Genomic DNA, 22710 nt, shown 5'->3' on the forward strand with positions numbered 1-22710 from the left:
GGGGACTCAGATGATCATGAATGATTCCTACTGACTTGTGGTAAGACAGTCTACCATTGCTTCAAACAAGAATCTGGACCCAGAATTGTTGACAGATGATTACAATACTCACATTTATTCTACTACAACTAAACAAGCCCCAGGTTTGAACTCCCTCATAACTAAATACATCACTGTGTTTAACATGGAAGACAGCTGGACATCAGCTCTCCTATTTCAAATACCAGACCAAGCAACAGGACAGTGATCCAACCCCCAGCTGTTGGACAACAAATACACTTGATCATGACTGCAATCAAACTCTACACTGGCTGAAGAACAGATTAGGTAACAGAAATTGCAGTACCTTAGGAACTTGGTGAGCTGGAAAAACCATGGCTGGCCAAACTACACTATAAGCAGCATTTCTTTGTCCCTGAAAGAAGAAGCATCTTTGCTGATGATTGCTTGGGTGCCTGAGTGGGTAGTTATGATTGCACAAAGAAAAGATTATGTGGCAGCCAGTCACAGAACCTGTTAACAGATAAATTAAAAAATATTAACAATTTTACAAAATGGAAAGTATGCAAAAAGAAGAGCATAATGTAAAACAAAGCACAGAAGTCATGTAGCTGCTGAGGGTAATTCAAATCTTGTACCATTTTAAAAAGAGTAGAAAGAACGGGAAGAAATTTAAAAAAAAAATTCCCAATCAATACTTTGAAGCTTAATAAAATATCAAATCTGTTTTGGCTTGATGCATTAAAAAGCAGTGTGGGTAAATTCCCCACAGTTTACAAACAGGAGTGATGCTCTAAATGGCCTCTGCTTGGAGCAATTTGCAGGGCTGCACTGCCCAAGGCTTGGAAAGCAGTTGATAAGACACAATAGCAGGAAAAGAGAAGACAAAAAAGGGAAGATTTAATGTTACTTCATACAATATTTTCAGCTGTATTCTTGCAGAATTGGTTACAGATTTGAGCATAACAAAGATAATGTTGCTCTTTGTCTTGTTGCTCAAGACACAAAGAATAGTTCATTTTGGTCAGGGGGCAACAGAAGAAACTTCAGAAGATGTTTTTGTCATGGCCAGAAGTAATTGAAGGGATTAAAAGTGCAATTTATTTGGAGTATTTGAATCGGATTTCCATTTAGTTCACATGGGAATTTGGAAAGTTTCATAGCTCAAACTTAGTTGTTGGGCAATGATAAATTTTGCCCCCACAAAAAAAAAAAGGAAAAAAGGAAAAAAAAAACAGAAAAAAGAAAAAAAGGGAAAAGAAAGGACAATTGAGGCCCAAAAGGCTCTCAGAGACATCAAAACCAAAATAATGCACCACAAAAGACAATGCTAGCATCAAAACCAGGAAATTCAAAAGGATTATTGACACTGCCCAATTACATTACAACTACACACAGTGTGTATTTCCACTACTCAAATGGTCTACAATATAAACAGGGTTTTTTTCCTGAAACACAAGTTTAACATAACAGTTGATCTGCTTCTGAAAAATGGCATTATGTATACAAATACAAGAGCAATCTTGTGGCAAGTAATCCAGATGAACAACTATTCTTCAGTAAAAAAGTTTTTGTTTAAACAGAAGCAACTAAACATTTCTATATCACAGAAATTAAGAAATTAATCTACTGCATACAAAATGGCATTTTGTAACTATGTAAAAATGTTTATTTCCAGAAGACTTTCTTTCACATCTTGCATGTTTTTTATTCTATTGTACCTTCCTTCCTTTCTTTGGATGCATTTATCATGTTCAGATGCAGAAATTATCCTTCCACATGTGCAATCTTTCAAAGAGAGCCCTTTTACTCCATGACATACAGAAGATTTGAGTTATGCTCTGCTTTGGAGCCCCAAACCCAGACTGAAAGAGTTTCATTGGGTTTGCATTAGAAATGTTTCTTTGCACTGGTCAGGGCTACATTTAGGTACCAATATCTGAAAAGTTAAAACCTAGGTGTAGAAACTTTTACTCAAGCCGATTTTTACTGGGTTGTTTTTGTTTGTTTGTTTGTTTTGTTTTGTTGTTGGGGGTTTTTTGGTGGTGGTGGTGGGTTTTTTGTTTGTATTGCTTGGGTTTTTATCTTGGTGGGTTGGTTGGTTTGTTTGTTTGATTTGTTGACAAATAACAAAGTGAAGCTGAAGGGTGAGGTTCATCTCAAGCTCTCAGTATAGCCTAAATACCCAATGGAAGCTGCCTGCTTCAAAAGAGAAGAAAGTGTCTCCAAGGAAGTGGAGCTGCCCAGTTAACAGAGGGCTGGATTGATGTGGCAGACAATTAACTGTAACTAGGATTTAAACAGCAAACTCATAATCTGCTTTCCTAGAGTCTCCTTCACAAAAAAAAAAAAAAATCATTGTCCAATTAACAAAAAACACCCAAATATAAAAAAAAAACCCAGAAAGGGTCACCTAAACTGCAACTGTAAGCATGTCCTAAAAGCCCAAAGCATCCTACAAACTCCCTGTCTGGTTTGTACTAATTTCTGGAATTTGGAAGCACAGAATCTGCTGAGGCAGCAACTCTTGGGCCATCAGAAAGAGCAATCACTCTGACAGTGTAAGCCAAGGTGCCTCTTTTACAAAGTTGAAGTACCTTGCTTTTGGCACAGCTAAAGGTACTACAAATATATTGAAATCCCACACTCACTGATGTGGTTAGCTAAAGTCCACATGGACATCAACATGTGAATGTGTATTTTAAATGCCCTCCTTGATGCCCAGAATGCTCCCCGGGCACCTTGTAGATTGTATCACAATTTAACTGGGGAAGAAAAGGTGCAAGTGTGCTTGTCAATTATTCCCAATGAGCTCCCCCAAATACACACTCTTAAATACATTAAACCATATTCATGGGTGCATGTCTATCCACTAGCTCACATTCAGAAGGGATACCTTTTTATTCCAAATAAAATTTTTACCTCTATTCTCCCAAAGATACACTGCAAGTGTTGTCACAAAATAACAGGATAATAAGGTACTGTAGCCTGTTGTTATTCTACTAACTACTCATTATAAACCAGATGCATACAAAACTATCTACTACTCGAACAGATGAAATGAGACAAGCAAATAAGTATCACCATTCTAAAATACAATTCCTAAATTATATTACAAGAATTATAAACACAGGGCAACTAAACCTTTATTTGAAATACAAAAAATTATAAGAGAAAACATTCTCCTACAAAGTAAAAATAAAATTAAATAAAATGGCATTAAAATACAATGAAGTTACTGGTCTATAATGAAAATCTGGACTCCATCCACACACTTCCTTCCTTAAGAAGGCCTTCTAATGCCTCCACAGTGCCTTTTATTTTTCAAGCTCTGTATTCCCAGCTAATTCGATATAGCAACATCATCAATCACCTGAGACAGGAACAACTGTCTGTATTCTCCAAGTCTGGCTCAGAGATTCCCTCCTCCCCACCCCTTACACCCATCAAAGCTTTTCTCAGTGCCTTTATTTACTTCTGCAACACTGGTGCTCAAGCACATCCTTTTGTTAAGCTTTCTGTGTATACTAATCACTGTAAGACAGTTCATACACGTGGCCTTTATGCATCTTCCAGCAGAAACTGCAGCCACAGGAGAGCATGGTGTGTGAAGCTGGGTAGGCTGGTAACAGACCAGCACAGCCAGACACAAAGGTGACCCTTTAGGTGTTTATTCTGTACCCCAACAGCAAGGCTAGGTCACCCGGCAGAAGCAATAGAATATTGACTATCAGCTGCACTAAGAGAATGATCAGCAGCGTTACTGAGTCCTATGAGCAGCTCGGATGCACAGAAAATCCCTGCCAACCGCTCCGTGAGTGAGTCCCACTGTGCAATCCCAGGCTGCCGGAGCCGCTGGATTCCTCAGCACACCTTCCAGACCTGCCTCTGCATTAACAGTGTAAATGTGCACTGTGAGCTCTTCTGAATTACCAGATGAATTTATCTTGTGTGGAAATTACATTTCTTTTCCTTTTAAACGAGTCAGTCAGAGTGGCTTAATATGGCATTCAAGAATTATGATGGGTGGGAGCATTTTTAAGTGACTGATTTTGCAGCACAGTGTGCCCTATATTTATTAGCCTTTTACTCTAGGGCTATTTTAATTGTTATCTGTTCATGCATGTTACACTATATAATGAAATGCTCTCATTTCACTCCTAGAGTGGAGAGTTTTTTATGTGTATCTCTATTAATGACCCTTAATTAAGTTGATTTTAGTAATTTAAATGTGATTTTCCTCTGGTCAAGAAGTATTTTTAACGGGAGATGTTGAAAATGAACTCTCACATAAGCCCTTTTCTAATGCTTCCTGTTTAACAGTTACAGCAATTTATCAAGCTATGTTTCCAATGAATGAAGTGTGGGGTAGCTGGGCAAAAACCTGCTCATTTACATGATTCATCAAATGTGGTTGTTAGTAACCTTTTTTTTTTTTGTATTTATTCATGAAAGATTTCAATTTTCCAAGCAATTAACAAAAATATTACCAATGGATAAACTTCATGATAGTTCTGAGCTACAATAAATACAAGGGTGCCTCTTAAAAAAGACAAGAAATAAATTAACATATTTTAAAATAATTTAGTCATAGTATCAACAGAAGCAGAATACCAAAATTATTTAAGATCACAAGAATTAACATTCAAAACTATTTAGGAAATAAAATCAACTTGCTCTTGATAAAGTTAACAACATCAAAAGCATTGTTTTGACAACTCTTCTCAAATTATGTGATTTAATCTTTCTTTTTAAACTGAAAAAAAAAGAATGACTGTGGAGATTTTCTTAATATATATTCATTTGGAGGTAAAACACTAAAGATCTTGAATTTGGCTTGTCAGGTAATTTTAATACTCTAGCATAATTTAGGTTCTTCTTTAGCTTCTTCATATACTCATTTTGCTGAAACTTCTGAGGATTAAAGCTTAAAATGAGGTATTAAAAATCACTAAGGAGAACAATATGTGGAATCCAGCCAAGGCAACTAGGTAAGAATACATAGTTTCTTACTGCTAATTACTAAATGTTCCCATTTTTCAATCCAAAATAATGGCTGTGGTTTGAAAGACCTTTACTTGTAATTGTAACTCTAACTGTCTAATAAAACACTGACTTTGTAACCCCCCTGTTGCAAAGGTATGTCCAAGCTTCAAAAATAGGATGGGAAAGATTAAAGGTTCTTTCCAGCTCTGTGTAACCTGTGTAGCAGAAGACCAGCTCACATTTCACATGCAATAACCTGTGCATTTGCTAAAAAAAAAGAAAAAGAAAGAAAAAAAGGAAAAAAACCTCCAAGAACAACATAGGGAAATGCCTGAGGCAGAAGTTGAAACTGATTGGGCAAAGTAGAAGGACAAGAGCCCTTGAAATTAAACAAAAGCAAATTCATTCTGTTGACAGATGTTGATTACATCAAAGCCATGAAAGAACTTTTTTTTGTTGTTTCTCTTTTTTTTTTCCTTTTTTGCAACTAATACCTCCACATTTCTGTACATTACGGATATAACGTATCTTAATCAACATAATCCAACACACGATAATTCTCAAATATGGTAAAATTATATTATAAGAAGGTCTTAATGACAGGCTTCTCCAAACAAGAGTGTATTCACATGGTCATGTCTGCATACCCGTGCTGGTCACGCCATCATCAGCCCCTTACTTCCAGGGGTTAACTGCTCTGGCAGCCAAATAAAATACAGAGAGCGCTGTGTAATTATGGAGACAGTCAAAGGGCAGACTCTATTTTGAAATCTATTTGCACAGACAAGGTCTTCCAATTTCGCTTACAGGAAACAAGCTGGTAAAGGGGGTCTCCTCCTCTCCAGATGCTTTCCACACGTTTTTCCCACATCAGGAAATCGTGGACATGGACACCATGCAGGACTGTTTCCTGGATTGCAGAACTATGTCATTACAAGGAGAAGAGCAAGTCCCTGCTTGTGAGAAATATTTCCTCCTAATTGGATGTACTAGGGGAAAGCAAAACCCGTAAGGACTACTGAAAATGTGACTAGCAGCAATTTGTAAACAGGACGCAGCCACAGCTGTCACGATGGTACTGGAAAAGAGAAAGCAGAAATGAAAGGGTAAAAACACTCTGTTTTTAACAGCATGATTGGGGAAATGAAATATTCATCAGGATAGATGTGACTTCAGTTACAACAGCAACACACTGGTGAAAACTTCAACAACAGCATGCTTATGACCCTACCCTGATAAACTGAAACACAGGCCAGTATCTTGCAAACATTATATTCTAATTGGTATTGTTTTATTTAATTTTTCTGGAAATTAACAACAGAATTTGTTTAGTTAATAGAGGCATTAACAGAACTGTTCTTGTTACTCTCCTAAGAGGCAACGAAGCATAGCAATGGTCAAACGGTGACCGACTCCAGGGGAGAAGAGTCAGCCCCTGTGCCAGCATCACTGTGACCCCTCATGTCACTGAAAAAAGTCTGGTTTGGCCCTCAGTTACACTCCCTGCTAATTACAATTCTGCCCTTCATGCAGAGTGGAACTGGGCAATTTGTTGGCTACATGCCAATATAAATGAGTTTGTAAGTTTATAAACTATATGGAAACAGATTTTGTTATGCTTTACTTACTATGATTTAGTCTAGACTAACAGACTAAAATGATGAATCAGTGCCTTCTGGAATAGTGCTGTGCTTCTAATTCATTATTCAGTCAAACTTAGGGCCAACAAAATAGCTGTTCTGCAAGTTGGTAAACTGGGAAACCACAGAGACTCAGAACCCTTTCTATTTACAGGAAGGATGACAGCCTAAGGGTACTTCATCCCAATAATAACAACATTCAAGTACCGGTGCCCAGGTCATGACAAGCCATGACCCTCCCCATAGCTCCTTCAGGAAGCTGGCTTGATGCCACCTTTTATCAGCAGCAACTGACAGTGCAACTTCAACAAACAAGAAGAAAAAAAAATAAGTATTATATCCTTAAAATCTCCTTTGACCAGTTGAGCAGTTACAGAACTGCTCAACTGTATATATACACACACACAGTCACACCAAGGCAGTGTAAGAAATAAATTGACTGTGTAAAATTCTGGTATCATTAAACAGTACTTCCCCCTTTTATTATAGGACCTAAAAAATACAGAGTACAATCTAACTCTAGCTGAGTGATATTCATTACTATACCAAAGGAAATGAATTTTCTATTACAGAACAGGGGATCAAACTGTACAGACACTGGGAACAGAGCACTGCAGTCCTCCAGCACAGCCTTCCTTCCCACTGTTATTTCTACTACATTTTTCCTCTCTGACAGAAAAACGCAAGAAGAAAATAAAAAGACAGTGTTGTCTAAAGCAATATCACTGCAAAATGAGATAAGTCCAGTACAAAAGCTGCACAAAGCAATATTAAGGGTTTCAATCACAGTTACTATCAAGGGAATTTAGGCTCCAGATCACAGCATCTGGCAAGTTTCAACTTCTCTGACTAGCAGGAGAAACATTCCTCTTATGTTACTGCATTCCTTTATTGAGTAAATTAATTTATCATAAAATGAATAAATTAGAATGAGAAACATATCTGTTCAGGCTTCCATATTTAAATAGATTTTCCAAGTACTTTCTATCTATCTTTAGATTTTTTTAAAAGATCAGAGAAATTACTTTTGCTTGAAAGACTGGTTATTGTCTTCATGATTTTGATTTTGTAGGGAAGAAACAACTATTGGAACAAGTTAGTTTTAAAAATAGCACTTGTTTCAGATTAAAAAAATAAGCTATTCAAATAGTCATTATATACATCACAATATCAAATCTAATCAGCTCTAACATTTACTGAATCCTACTGGGTTAAAATCTTTTTAGGTGCTCTGTGAAACAACTGTTTTCCAAGTGGCATGTTTATGTCCTATACACATGCCTGACACAATATTAAATGTGAAAATAAATCCTACTTTAACCTTTACAATTTCCACCTGGAATGGAAAAAATATGTCTGGATCACCATAAAATCCTTAAAAGGTTTTCCACCCTTTCATTAGGCAAGCAACATTGCTGAAGTAAGAGTAATCTTTGCATAGGAAATTTAGGAATGCTCCTGAACATTGTATCAGCATGTTCTGTGTAGCTTGACACATGGGAAGAGAACAGGCACTCAGTCTTTTTTCTGCAGTAACTATTTTCCATACATCTACAGCCAAATCTCTAAGGACACAAGATGATTTCTGAATCATAGGTCAGTCTTATCTCAAAATTAAGGAAAAAAGTGCACATGGCCAACAACTTTGGGATGAATACCTAACTAAAATAAGATTACATTACTACTCATTTGGTAAAATTGACAGCTTGTAGTATTTCTTGCCTTGTGTTAAAAGCTGTTAATTACTTGTATTGTCCTGTTTTCATCTGAAAACACAAGTTCTGTTAGGACAGTAAGCGTTTACTGAGAAAACAGGTATGCGTCCTTCGCTAGAGTGATGAGTCTAAGGCTGGGGAATTACATCCTATGATCCAGATTTCAAAATAGAGGAGCACAGAGGTCTGAGGGTTTACAGCTTTTTCTGCTAAACTGCTGTGGCACTGGTAGAAATAAGCTCTTATTTTTATTTCAAGAAAATGCTCTGCACAAGAAGATGTTCTAATCAAGAGGTTGTGGCAGATAACTTGTAGCATCCTGATTAAAACATTTATTTTTAAACCCGTCAGTCATTACCATGTGCTATTTATGCGTAACTTGGAAGCTTATTCATAAATATGTGACATTTGGGTCACTGAGTGAATTATAATGATAGAATTATGGATCAAATTTGGAAGAGTAGAGTATAATGTTTGGGAGATGTTTTAAATGTTTTTTAAACACCTTTTACTTATCTCCTTGCTTAACAATTACAAAGACCTCTTTTTAGTATAAAAATCTCTGTTTCTCAAACAGTGATACAGGAAGAAGTTGTTTACATTTTCAGAAGTACTAACATACATCACTTATGACAAAAAAACCAAGCACTCCATAAGAAATGCTCAATCACTGTCAATCATACACACTAAAATATACAAAAACCAAAGCATGTGGTATGAACTGTATTAGATTCAAACTGAACACAGAATTACAACTATAACAAACAAAACCCAAATAATTACTAGTGACTCACAGGCCTATTTACACATCTCACCAAACTATTGGAAAGGTAGGTAACCATAGAAACCTGTTAGCCTAAATTCAGCACTTGAAAATTTGTATTTAGTTTAAAATGCTGACAATTCTGTTTCTATTTGACAAAATTCATATTTTTAAAGGCTTCAGTTCTTGCTTTGGTGCTTAAATAAATGCCTAAAATTATTTCATCTGTTGGTTACTAATAATTTGTCTTTAGTATTTGATTTTACCTGAGCAAAAATTGCAGTTTACTCTCAGTAATACAAAATGTTAATATATTTAATATTGCAAATTAATTTCTAACATTTCTTTAATGACTGAAATCAAATAAAAATACAAAACAAACACTTCTGAACTTACTATGAAATGTTTTGCATATGGACTTTTTTAAGCTGCACACCAGCAGAAAAAAGAAATTACTGAAATTAACTGTTAAAGCTGAAATGCTAATAGCCTTTTCAACTTATACTTCTTTTTCACTGACAATTGCAATTTGCATGGCTTAAAATTTAATACTATCATTAGTACTAATGTCCTATATTTTACTTCATAATCTAAATGAGTAAAATATTATTTTTGTAGTTCGCTGGCTCTTATACTCAGGCTGTAATGTTCAGTGTGTATTTCATTATGTAGATGAGCAATGGAAGTTGTCTAACATGATTTAAATGGGTCAACAGTATTTTCCTATTCACATTAATCATCCAGACAGCCACACACACAAAAAAATAGCCTTGAAAACTAACCTAGGAAATCCCTTTTTATCAGTGACTCTTCCCACCACTCCAACAGCAGCAAGCACATGCTCCGGGAGAGGGGAGCCCCGGGAAGGCGGAGGCCAAGGCCGGGCCCTGCTCCCCTCGGCGCGCTCGGCTCCCGCCGCTGCCGGCCCCGCTGCCCGCGGCCCCGTGCCAAGAATGATTCTCGTCCTGCCACGTTCAATGGGAGCTGTGTGTTGACAAACTGAGCAAATCTGAATCGGCAAAATTCATTCTTGGCACGGGGACACACAACTGTGCTGAAAGCAAAGGCGCGCTGCCCGCTCCGCTGCACTGGCAGCCGGCTTCTCCTGGCGTAAACACACTTGTCAGGGCTCCCGCTGAAGTCAAAGGACACAGGATGAGGCCGTTTATTGCCAATTGTTTATAAAACACATCAAAATTAAGGGTTCTAGTCTCAAGCCATGTAACCACCATCTACAGCCCACTTCATATATGGCATATGGCAAATAAAATGGCAATTTATAAATAACATGGCCCTTGTGTAGAAAGGGAAGCTGTTCTAGTAGATAATAAAGGGGAAGAACATAAGTATAAAACAGGCAGAAAGTAACAGAATTATTGTGTACTAAACATTCAGACTAATTTATTTAAAAATAAACCCCAAACCCAAACCAAACAAACAAAACCCCAAACCAAACAAAAGAAAAACAAAATCAAAACCCTCATTCCTGAGCTATCTTCACCAGGTTATTCACTCACTTTGTACAGTTCTATTTGTACAGGACTATTCTACTGTCTGATTTTCTAAGCTAGACAGAGTAAGCAAGGAGTCTTTGCAAGAATTTAGGTCTCGAACTCCTTTTTCTAGACTGAAAAGGGTTTATACAGTCTTTTCTGCACAGACGGTAAATCCATAATAAGAAATAAGTGTTTTGCTCTCCACAAGATGAAGATAATCTAAGTTGCCAGCAAAATATGACAGGCAATTCTCCTGAGCATGTTTAGCTACCTTGTGTGCACAACTGGGCAGTAACCTATGAAATTCTCTATAGGGACATCAATTAATCAATTACTAATCTGTAAACTCAACTCAGAACTTCTGGATTCAGTCAATTACATGCTAAGAATCCTGCTGCATACTTTTTTCACATGGAAAATGTGAAGTCTATCTCAATCTATACTCATGGCCTATTGAAAAGTGATGTGACTGTGAATTTGAGTCTTACAGCCCTGGCCACAGTTTCATGGCTCCTGATCTGGATTCAGTAGGCAAAGAGCTACAATGAAGTTGATTCTGCTGTGGCTGCTCCCCTGGCAATGGCACAGTCCTTGGAAGCGCTATGCCCATGCCGGGGCCATGCTTGCTCATCCTGCAGTGGCTGGTAGCCTATTGTCACCACTTGTCACACTGGAGGAGACATGAGAGAACTGCTGCCTTTCCCCAGACACTCCAGCAGATTATTTTCATCAGGTTGAATTTTCAGCTGCCAACGCCCCACCAACCTGTTTGCCACACCCATCTGGTTTCCACAACTGGGGATACTGTTGCAGCAAGCTCTGCCAAAGTCTTTCCATCAGCTACCTCACTCTATACCTGATTTTGTGAAGCAGCTTTTAGAGAAGAGTTATTTGGACAAAACAACCTCCAAATGAACAAAAACAAGACTGTCTTTATCAAGGAGATTTTAGAAACAGCCACTTCAGAGCAATCTTTGGTTTGCTCTGCAATTACATTCTTGCCAGAAAACATCTATTAGTTAAGGAGAGTACTCTACAACTCAAAACTCTTAGACAACATAATGGTACTACTCAGAAAGCTGCTGGGACAGTTATACCAGTAAAATAATTCTTGCTGGTACAACTTGATCTTTTGGAGCAAGCTTTGATTTACGCTTTCCCAGAAGAGAACTATTCTCATGAGATGAGCCTCTGCTGATTTAGCAGGGTGTGTTAGAGCATGAATAAATTTTTATAAACCCAGACAAGACCCGCTACTGTATTTACTTCTTTAAAGAACACCCATTTCTACCATGATTCACAGAATTCTGTTAATAATAATAATAATAATAATAATAATAATAATCAGTGCAGAACAACCAGAAATGGCTTGGAGAGGTCAGACCTGCCTAGCCACCTCAGAAGAGTTAGTTCAAAAAGGACATGGCAATGACATTAAGCCTTGTCATCACCTACCATTTCATGCACAAGGCACAAGTGTGATTTGATGCTCAGATCTGCACAAATGACCATGGGCAACACCTCCTCTCAGTGTCAACCCAGCATGTCTTTGGGAGATGTTTATCCACTTTGTCCAGTGGAAAAGGACCTCAACTCAACAGCACTAGATGAGTTTACAAGCACACTCAAGAGCTGAGAAGTCAAGCAGAATACAAATAGATCTGCAGTGACTGCATCATTTCTTACATAAAGCATGTCCATTTTACATGGAGGGAAGCTAGGAGTTTACTGTTGCTTCTGCCCAACTCCATCTTCACCTGTGTCAATCAGTAAATCTGAGACTTCCAGAACAGCTGGAATTTATATGAGAAACAAACTTGCCATTTCTTTCAATGTTATGCCACATTTGTTGACTTTCTTTTTAAAAAAATGCATAAGGCAGGATGCAATGTAAATTTATGTACAATAAAGCATGAAACAGATAATCTGAGAAGTGTACAAATTTCTACACAGAACATCTGATATGCTGTAAGTAATAATGTATAAATTCAGACGGTGTTATTACTGCAATACTTCTTTATGGTTCAAAATAAGCTTGATCTAAAATAAAACATAACTTTAAACAGGTTTTAACAATGAATACCTGAACATAAACATATTTAAAATGTGAAAGCTGGAGACTTTATAGAGCTGGTTAGAGTGGCTGGTTATTTATAATCTAAACTCAAAAGAATATTGCGACTTTCAAAAACACCCAGGGAAGTTTTCTCAGGCTGCACACTAGAGAGTATGTCTGCCAAAAGACCTCCAAGGAGCTCTGAAGAGCCCTTTATTCTTCCTTCTAAGGCTTGCATGCAGCACAGCAGCCTGTTGAACACTTGGGTTTTAAGATTCTCCTTTTTCTTCAGAAATTATGAAGGGAAAGACATTACTGATTTGGAAAGGACATAATCTCTAAAAGAACAATGAACAAACTTTCCATACCTTGTTTCAAGTCATACAAAGACGGTAAAAAATGACCAACTGAGAAGAAACCCTTATTATACAACAACACAATTTTAATGTTTTGAAACAGTTCCTCTTAAAAAATCTTCTAGAGTCTGTTTTCACCCTAGATAACGCTAAAGGCCAGTGGTGTGATCTGAACTGGTGAACACAAAATATCACTTTTCAAAAATGAAAACTACAACTTGGCTTCATACAGTGCCTTCATACTTAGTGTGTTATAAATTGCTTTAAATACTGGCAGGCAAACAGCCATTATGCACTCAAAAGCTCATACATAACAATACTCAGCATTTTGATAGAGCTTTTCATCTTCAGAGTGCTTTAGAAACAACTCATTAATCTCAACCAATGCACCTGCAAGGTAGATAAATATCTGCATTGTAGGTGGAGAAAGACACAGAAAGTTCAATGACTCATCCACACCCATGCTCACTACCAGCCCCAAATATCCCTAGCTCCTGGCTCCTAGCCTCATGAAGGACCTGAGCCCCACTGTGTGTTGAGCTCACACCTTCTCTTGAGCCACAGAGCTGAAGGAGAACTTATTTTACTGCGAGGCAGTGGCAGAGTGCCCTTTCCCAAAGCTGGTAAGTTCTCAAGGACTGCTAGCTCCCTCCAGGATCACCAACCCCAGGAAGTGGGAAGTCCATGAGACACTAAAGTGAGACTCACAATATAGATTCTCAAACTGATTCACCATCAAGCAGTGAGCTGGAAAAGCCTCTGCACTGGCAGAAGCCTTTGCCTCTCTCCCTGTTTATTTCTAGCTGCTGCACAGACTCCAGAGCAGCAGATTCCAAAAGTCAGACAACAGAACCCTGAAGTCTCTGGCCTCTGAGTACTGCCACAATTCAAGAAAACAGCTTCACTCCTCTGGTGTTCTCTAACTATTAAAAACTTGTAATGAAATTTTGCCTTCAAGAATTGTAATTCTCTTCCCTGTTGGTGACTGGAACAAAAAATTTAACGTGATTACGCTGCATGATTGTACTTTTAACTTTCTGAGTTTTAAAAGTATCAGATATGATTCTTCTTAAACCTCTGAAATACCAGGAATGTCAAATCTGAAGCAGATGAGAAACGTGGAAGGTGTGAACAATACAATACACATACTGTGCTACAACAGACTTTATATTCCCTTACACAGAGAAAATGAATAATGACCTTTTAGTAATAACATATTAATTTCAGATGTTTATTAGTCACTAGATTTAAATATATGAATCTGACAATCCTTATCTGTTTATTCTTCACATTTGTGAGACCAGGGCTTAGCAAGTTCTCCAGCCACTGTAGTTCCTGGGTAAACACTCATTTTTAAAAGTATAGGTTAATCAGACAAACTGTTACACTAACAGAAAAACTAATCCCACTTTTTCTTAAGATATCGAAAAAAAAAGTCTCTCTACAAGTAATGGTATAACCAAGCACAAGCAGCAAAAGATAAATGAATGGCAAAAATGTATGTAGCTAAAAGAGCTCTGCCAGCCTGCCCAGCTGACCTAGATATAAAAGGCAAAATAAGAAGAAAGAGGCAGCCTTTAATTACTCTTCCCCACCTTCGTGTTTTAAACTTATAAAGAAAAAAAAAAAACAAACAAGCCCACATAATCCAAAACAAAATGAAGAAACAACTCCTGATCATTAAACAGAAATTACAAGTTCCCCACACTTAGAAGACTTTAAAGATTATTTCATTGATTTAAAGTGAGCTTGCGTCTGACTGCCAACACCATGCTTTTAAAAAAAGAAGTCAAATCTTCAACTCCCAGTGAAAATAAGGGCATATAAGAGCAAACTAAAAATATAACATACAGGAAATAAAACTAGATTTAATTACATTGAACATTAACATTCATTCTGCAATCACAACTAAATTCTAAAAACATTTTCTAAATTAAAAACTCCACTATAATATTCTACAGCTAAAATAATATGCAATCTTTATATAATGTAGTTTTTCCAAAAGAAGGAAACAGATTAAAGAGCAGCATGCAAGAACAAAATTTAAATCTGCAATTCTATCCACTAAACTCTGGAAGCCTAACAATGATGATGCAGTAAAAAACCACCCAACATCACAACCGTAATGCCACAACATTTTTTGCTGTTTTGTTTAATAACTCATCACTTTCTTTGTATGCAGTAATGAAGAGATGTCACAGCAACTCGTGTCTGTCTCTGTGTGCTCTATTCTTTCCTGCTCCTGTTTTCAGGGTAGGTTAAAAAGAATCTTTTCTCCTAATCATCAGCAAACCAGTACCAGATTTCACTTGTGGTAAAGTATGCTACCCATCAGTACAAGGCAATGCTCCATAAAAACAACAAAGAAAATAAAAAAAAAAAGCAAGAGGCAAGATCTGAACACATTTTTCTTTCAATTCCCTTGGGAATCGTGGTTCTATAGGTCTTGAATTCCCAGGCAGAGGGGATCATGTTCATCAGTTATGGCAGCTCCTCTGGGCCTAAGTCCAGGTAGACTGCTTGTCTAAACTTGATGAAATATAGGCGCCATCAGGTAACAGCAGTGCTTGGGGAGACTCCAGAAATGTGTAACTGAAAACTAAAAAATGAAATTAAAACAAGGCTGTAGCCAAACAGCCTCTTTCTACAGGATGCAATAACTGCAAGGCAAAGAGTTTACAACATACAGACTGCTCCTTATATATGTTCTTTTGCCTCTTCACATAGATAATATGAAAGCTGGATTGGGCAGACAAGCATATTTTAAAAAACACAGATTTTAAATAGAAATGCTTAGGAAAGAAACCACTGTGACAAATACAAATAGCTTGAATAGACAAAACATTAAAAAGAAGTCATTGCCCTGTAACCCACTCTCCCTCCCACTACATTACTTCAAAATATTTTCAAATTAAATTTTCATGCTAATAAGTATTGCTAGATCAACAGCACTGGGATGTGGTGTCTAGAAGCACTGCAAGCCACCCATCATGGCACATCATCATGTCAAACTGTCAAAAGAGAAGAAGAGGCAGCAAGACTCTCACTAGATGTGCATTTTGATGTGCTACAGGAATATGCTTGTTTGGGAGTGGGGAAGGAAGGAGGAACCAAAAAAGGAAAATTACCAATGCCCAGTTGGTAAGATCATTGTAACTGGGTGTCCTAAAGGTAGTCTTAGCACAGAAAAGGCCTTTTCAGACTGCAAACACGATCAAGTACTCCATAAAGCTTTGAAATCACAAATTGCAGTGGACCAGCAGGACTGTCATTGAAGAATGTTCAAAAGCATCTCCTAAGCTTTTGTTTAAATTTCCTCTTGATTCACAACTGTCACAATCAGAACATCATGTCTATTATATCCAAATATCATGGAAAGGAAAACCAGCTTAGATTTCATGACACAGACCTCCACTGCAGCTTTAGCATCAAAACAGGTTCAACACCAGAAGTAGTTTGCCTTCAAGGTGACTGCAGCCAAAATCCACATCTCTTCAGAATAAAAAAAAGAATACCAGAACACCACAGAAATATTTTTTGGTATCCTCAACCTTACACTCCAACTACAGCTATACATGGAAAGCCACACAAGAAATGAGGTTAACTGTGCCAAACTGGCTCAATAGGGTTTCCCCTGCACAGCTAGAGAACACCCACAACACACAAATCCCAAACTTTACAGACTATGTGGTATGTTGTTTTTATGTGCACCTTAAATTCAGCTTCTGGTCTAGGTAGGGTAATTCAATGCAAAAACTTGAGTAAAGGAAATTCTGCATGTAAATCTAGAAAGCACTTTACCTATGTCCACTGCTAAACTGCATGTTTGCCTGGTAACTTAGGAGCAGCAGGCACCAGGGCAGGCTTAGGCCCTGTTTCATCCTGCTGATGCTGTGCTGCCACAAAACCCTCCAGAAATTACTCCCTCAGTGCTAGAGTTTCTCCATCCATCAGCTAGTGCTCATGATTTCAGCCTCTTCTGTCTGCTTGGCTACCTGCACTGTGAGCTCTCAGAGGCAAAATAAAATGTTTTATTATATGTTCACAGGACATTTGATCCTGTGATTTTAGGGAGTGAAGCTATCTGCTCTAAAATAAAAGGTAATTCACTATTTGAGGTCCAGAATTTCTTTAGGAATGATTCAATCCTTCATTCTTTCTCCTCAAACACTTTATATTACTCTAAACAAGCTTAGAGACCTGTCATATACTCTACCACTATTCTCGATGTTTTAAGTAACAGAACATGCAAGGACCAAGTAGCCAGACACTTCACAGTTTGATCCTGCACATAGCTTTGGCAGGATCATCTTCCAGTACAGATTTGAGGAGTCTGTATTTTTGTTCCCTTTAGTTTAATCTCTAAAGATTGTGAAATGGTATTCTTTATTTCACTGATTTGCTGTATGAGTATAGAGGAGGTTAAATCAGTTATTTAGTTCTTTGCAGAACAACACTGGAATTTGTGTGTGTTGGTTAACACTGCATTTGTGAGCCTGAAGAGTAAAAGACTGAAGCAACACCTAAAGGAGAGACAAAGATTGCCTTCTTTGCTGCCCAGAGGCAGCACTGAACTGAGTATCTTGAATTAAATCACAGACATGAATTTCCATTTCAGACTTTCTACCCTGTTACATGGTATTATGTTGAGCCTTTGCTTCTACATCTGCAGGCAGGTGAGGAAATGCCAGATGACAGCAGGCTCTGGCAGGCAGTGTAGAAGTTGTGCATGCCAACAGTCCTCACTCCAGACATCCCCACGTCCCACTGTGAAGACAGAGACAGCACTGTAAAATCCCCTTTGGAAGCACAGCAGCAAGACACCTCCCTACAATGGGGCATCCCACTTTCTTTCTAGAGTCATTGCCAGAGCTGCATGGTATTTTCCTTCAGGGTCAGTAGCCTATGCACAGAGGTGGACAATGGCCCTTCAGCAAATCACCACACCAGGGCAGCAAGCTTCTGCAGATGGTGGAAAAGCCTCAGAGCTCTGCCATAGGAATGGAAAGAGGAAGTAGCTCTTTTCTGCTTAAAGAAAGCTCCAGGTGAGCTTTAAGGAGAATTCTGCAAAATTAAAGTGATACATACAAAATACATTTCCACACAAGGTCAATTTTGTCTGAAGAATTATGGCTGGGCCTACTTTTCTTAACTTCCGGCATATGAAAATGTACCTGTGTAATATATTTGTCACAGACTAAACACTGGCAGATACAGGACACTACCTGGGACCTGGGCACCCAAGACATAAGGCATGCAGAGCAGAGAAAGCATTCACAAAAAGCTGAACCTAAGTTCAGCTCCTCGGGAACTCGTCATTAACTTTGTCTCCATGTGGGTTTTAGCTGCAACCACAATGGTGACACTCTGGTGCCAGGGCAATGGGCACCTTCCTACAAAGGAGAAAAGACTTCTTAGTCTGAAATGAATGGCTACAAGAGTAGGTGTGGGTCACTAAAGCTGTTGATGTGGCAGAAAATGTTGGTTTTCAGCAGCTGTTCAGGACATCTGCTAATGACTTTCCTTCATTTAAAGGCAACCCTAGCAAACGCTGAGAGACCTGAGCTCACAGAGAAACCACACCCTACACATCCATCCACAGCCAGAAGTGATAGATCTCGTCAGAAAAAAAGACACAGTGTGCTGCCAACAATACATTACCTCTCAACTGAGAGAACGATTAAACACTTTATTGAAAGGGGAATATTTTTCTCTCATGCCTCAAACCATGAAAGTGCACATCTTCCCCAGAGCTGCTGCACAGTTGAAATGGGAATAATTCCTTGCCTGCCTGATTAGTTTCGAGACAGGGATGAAACTACCTTAGGATCATTTAAAAAATGTTGAAAGTGTACTACAATCAAATGGTTTGAACTTCCACCATGCATCACTTGCAGCTCATAATGCTAATGTTAAATTCTGGAGACATAAGTCTGTCTACAAATTAATGGAAAATCTGAATTAATACTTTCTTCCAGCTAATTGCCCAACTCATATATTGCACAGTGCAGCCAAGCACATTAGATCTTGAAAATTCTCTTGCACAAGTTTAAACCACTTTTTCTCTTTTGTGAAAAAAAAAATCAGAATTACAGGACGTATTTAATTGTAAGTCTGGAATACCAGGAAACAGTCAAGTCTCCCCAAAACTGTTAGCTGTATATTCTATGGTTAATTTTTAAAAAAAAGAATAGGTTAAAAGTACTGGAAGTTACTATAGGTGAGTATTAATTGTTTGAGTTGTACATTTCTGAATTTCTTTTTAACAGTGAGAAAAATACAAAGTGATAGTTCTACCATTTGAATATTAATAGTGCTAAGAAGATTTTTATGATTCATTCTTAACATGAAAATGATATCTAATATGCTGAAATTTGTGATTAAATATGCTTATCAAAGAGCAAGCTATAACAATTTTTAAAAAATAAATATAACTCCTGTTTCAAAATGCCCCATCAGAAAGATGGAAACAGACTGATTGAGTAGCATATGGCAGCAAAAAAAAAAATCTGAAATGAATACTTTGATTTCAGGAAAAAAAAAAGAAGAAAATAATCTAATTTTGAGTCCTTTTACTTCCTCTTAGAAATACTGAAAAGTTTGAATTTTGTAAAACCATGAGAATTACCAAGGTCTGCAGATCAAAAAAAAAAAGCAAGAAATTAACTGTATCAGAAACATTGCTCAGTAAAAGAGTCAGTAAAGCAGGTATTTTATTTATTTAATCACTTCCCAGATGGAGACCCCATAGCACACTTCTGTCCAGTAATATACAGAGTCCAACATAAAATGGCAATTTAAAAGTTCATTACCAGTTTTACCATCCTAAATGTCAAAGCCATGTCTGACCAGAAAGAAAAACTATGTAAAATTACTCATCTGCACTCTGTCTAGAGCATATAAACCAGATCACTTCACATTGCCTCAGTTACTTGCTACACCTTCTTTATTAGCCCAACTAATGTTTGTAACTTGTGTAGTGCTTCAGAATAGTTTGATGATTTTCATATAAATACCCTTCTGGAGTAGGGTTTAGTATTCCTTTAATATACACAGTTTTGGCTAACCTAACTATGAAATATAGAAAATACTCAACCATGCATTACTGACAAAGCTTGTGAACCAAACTTGTGACCTATACAGCCCAAAAAAGAAAGAAAAAAAAAAAAAAAGAAACCAAAACCCCAAGCAAACCCCAAATAATTTCTAATGAGACTTGGCACTTCTGGGCAAACTTGAAAGTGTGAGGCTCTGAAGCTGTACTGAAACAGAATCAGCTCCAGCTATGTCCCTCTGTTTCTATAAAAAATAAAAAAGGTTTAAGGCATTTTCTCCTCATTTTACTAACAGAGGGGAAAGAGTAACATTCTTTAAAAAGAAATTGAAAACAAACATTTCTGAAAGGCTCTGTAGTCACAGAAGAAGAAGGATCCCCTAACATCTCATATTCTGTGGTGCTGGAGACAGCTATGGTTCCAGTCAGGGGCAGTTTCCAGGGTCCCCACTGAGGAGCCTGTGGGAAATGCCCAGTTCCACAAGGGGCTGAACAAGGCAGCTGAATTGACTTTAAAAACCTGGCCCATAGTAAGTCACACAGCTTAGCACAGAATTCTTATTCATCTTTAGGGAAGCACTATCAGGAATCAGTTATATCAGTATGGAACACAAAAGTAACTCAATTTATATGGGATGTCTTCTCATCAATTATTTCCCTGTAGCTCTAAACCCTGAAATTTCATTATAAGAAATTAGGGGCTTCTACTCTACAATAATTCACCTGTATAAAATAAATAGATCTGTAAGAGATTACTATGCTTTAAACCATCTAAGATACAATTGTAGATATAAATGCAGTTCTTCCATGTGTCCTACTTTATTACCAATAAAGTAGCACAGATTCAATTACAGTAATACCTGAAACTGTGATAATATCTAATCAGACCATTTACAAGCCAGTGAATCAGCACACAATCCATACTATTTCTAACTACAAACTGTGACAGTGACTTGATGTGTCTGTGCTCTGGGCGCTTCCTAGCTTCCTAGCTTTCTTTATGAAATAATAAATTCAATTCACACTCTTATGCATCACCTGTAAGTTTTTTTGAATACTCTTCAAGAAAAGGTGCCAGCTAAAATGCAGTTCAACCCACTGCTAGTCCACTCTGAAATGCAGCATTTGAGCATACATTATTTCACAAAGGTTGGTGGAAACCACTCACACCCTAAAGAGTTGTGTGCCTTCTCCTTGGGTTGAAAGTGTTTGAATTCTGATATTAGCAAGGCAGAGACTACTCAAATAACTTCCCTATATGATTACTGAAAAGTACTTTTTAATTTCCTCATATTTTTCAGTCAATTTTCTTTTTTAACAAAAGGGTTTTTTAGGCTAGCCTAAGTCTTTCTGATAAATGGATAAAGCATTTAATCAGTATACAGCTTCCAAGATCCCTGCTGCTCAAATGAACTTATGCAGAAACAATTCCATAATAAAGAAAACTTTCTTTCATCATTTATAAAAATGTAACATCAGATATATTAAAAAGAATAAGAGGCTATAAAAAAGTAATTTTTGTTCAATTAAGATGGAATAGATAGCCTTAGGTGAATAGAAACATAATTTAAATTACTTTTGTCTTTCGGTATTTGCAAATTAAATTATACTGAACTGTCCGATTTGGGGAAAATTGGATTTTGTTTAATCAGTCTTGTCTTAACTATGACAGTTTCACTTTCTAAGACTCTGTAAAAGCATATCCCCTAGGGAAGCTGAACAAGGTTTGATGCCTGAGCGGAAGGTAGGAAGGCTTAGCAAATGTAACTCGCTAGGTTCTTCTAACTGCATGGCAGACATCGGGCTTTTAAGTGCGCATGGGGCTGAAGTCGGATGTAGGACATAGGCACAGGACTTCAGCTTGTGAAGGGTTATGTGGTAGAAAAGTGCTCCGAGATCCTCAGGGCACGGGGGACAAGGGGCCCTGACAAGCCATTACACAGACGGGCGTGCCAGCAGGTAAGGAAGGAATCTGCACTTGAACGGCTTGGTAAAAGAAACACGTATATTCATGTCACATTACTTCAGCAGCAAAAATCACCAGAGCAGAAGCAGAGCAGAACATTCCCACCGCCTTCCCGCACCGCGGGGTCCCCGGGAGGTGCCGTGTGCGGGCCGAGCACAGCGCCGGGGGAACTCGCCTGAACAGGAGCCGAGCCTTGACAGCTGCGGCCGCCGCTGCGGGGCCCCGCCGCCACACGCCGCCCCCCCGCCCGCCCGGCGGAGCGCTCTCTCGCAGCCCTCGGCAGGCGCGGCGGCGGCGGGACCTTTCGCTCCTCGATTTCAGAGCGAGCCCCGACTGAACGGCGGCCGGCGGGAAGGGCAGAGCGGCGGCCGGGCCCGCGCCTCACCCCGGCGGCGGCGGCGGCGGCGGCGCGCACTCACCTCCGCTGCGCAGCGCGCGGGCGGCTCTGGGCGCCGCCATGCTGCCCATGTGAGGCGGTCACGTGGCCGCGTGTGGCGGCGGCCGGGAGCGCCCCCCGCCCGCCCTCGGCCGGCGCGAGCGCGGTGTGAGGGCGGCGGGCGGGATCCGCCCTGCCGGGGCAGCGCTGCGCTCCGGTCCGCTCAGGTCCAGTCCGCCCGGCCGCGGCTCCCTGTGCCCGGGGTGCTGCTGGCTGCCCTTCCGCACGGCCCCATCCTGCTC

The 22710-nt window shown here is 38.7% G+C and overlaps 1 protein-coding gene across 2 annotated transcripts in view; it reads right to left on the reverse strand.

Moving 5' to 3' along the window:
- The window catches only part of METAP1D (methionyl aminopeptidase type 1D, mitochondrial), a 43385-nt gene extending 20878 nt beyond the window's left edge, over positions 1–22507 (reverse strand). The window contains exons 1-2 of one of the 2 annotated variants that reach the window (XM_036386473.1): positions 22452–22507; positions 347–513 (exon numbers count right to left, since the gene is read on the reverse strand). In XM_036386473.1, the coding sequence (XP_036242366.1) occupies positions 347–513; positions 22452–22500 (216 nt within the window). In that variant the 5' untranslated portion in view covers positions 22501–22507. Of the gene's footprint in view, positions 1–346; positions 514–5793; positions 5870–22451 lie in introns of those variants that run through there. The other variant, XM_036386472.1, reaches the window with a different exon arrangement.
- Between the last annotated feature and the right edge of the window lie 203 nt (positions 22508–22710).

Source organism: Molothrus ater, chromosome 7 (genome assembly GCF_012460135.2).
Source record: "Molothrus ater isolate BHLD 08-10-18 breed brown headed cowbird chromosome 7, BPBGC_Mater_1.1, whole genome shotgun sequence".
Taxonomy (NCBI): domain Eukaryota; kingdom Metazoa; phylum Chordata; class Aves; order Passeriformes; family Icteridae; genus Molothrus; species Molothrus ater.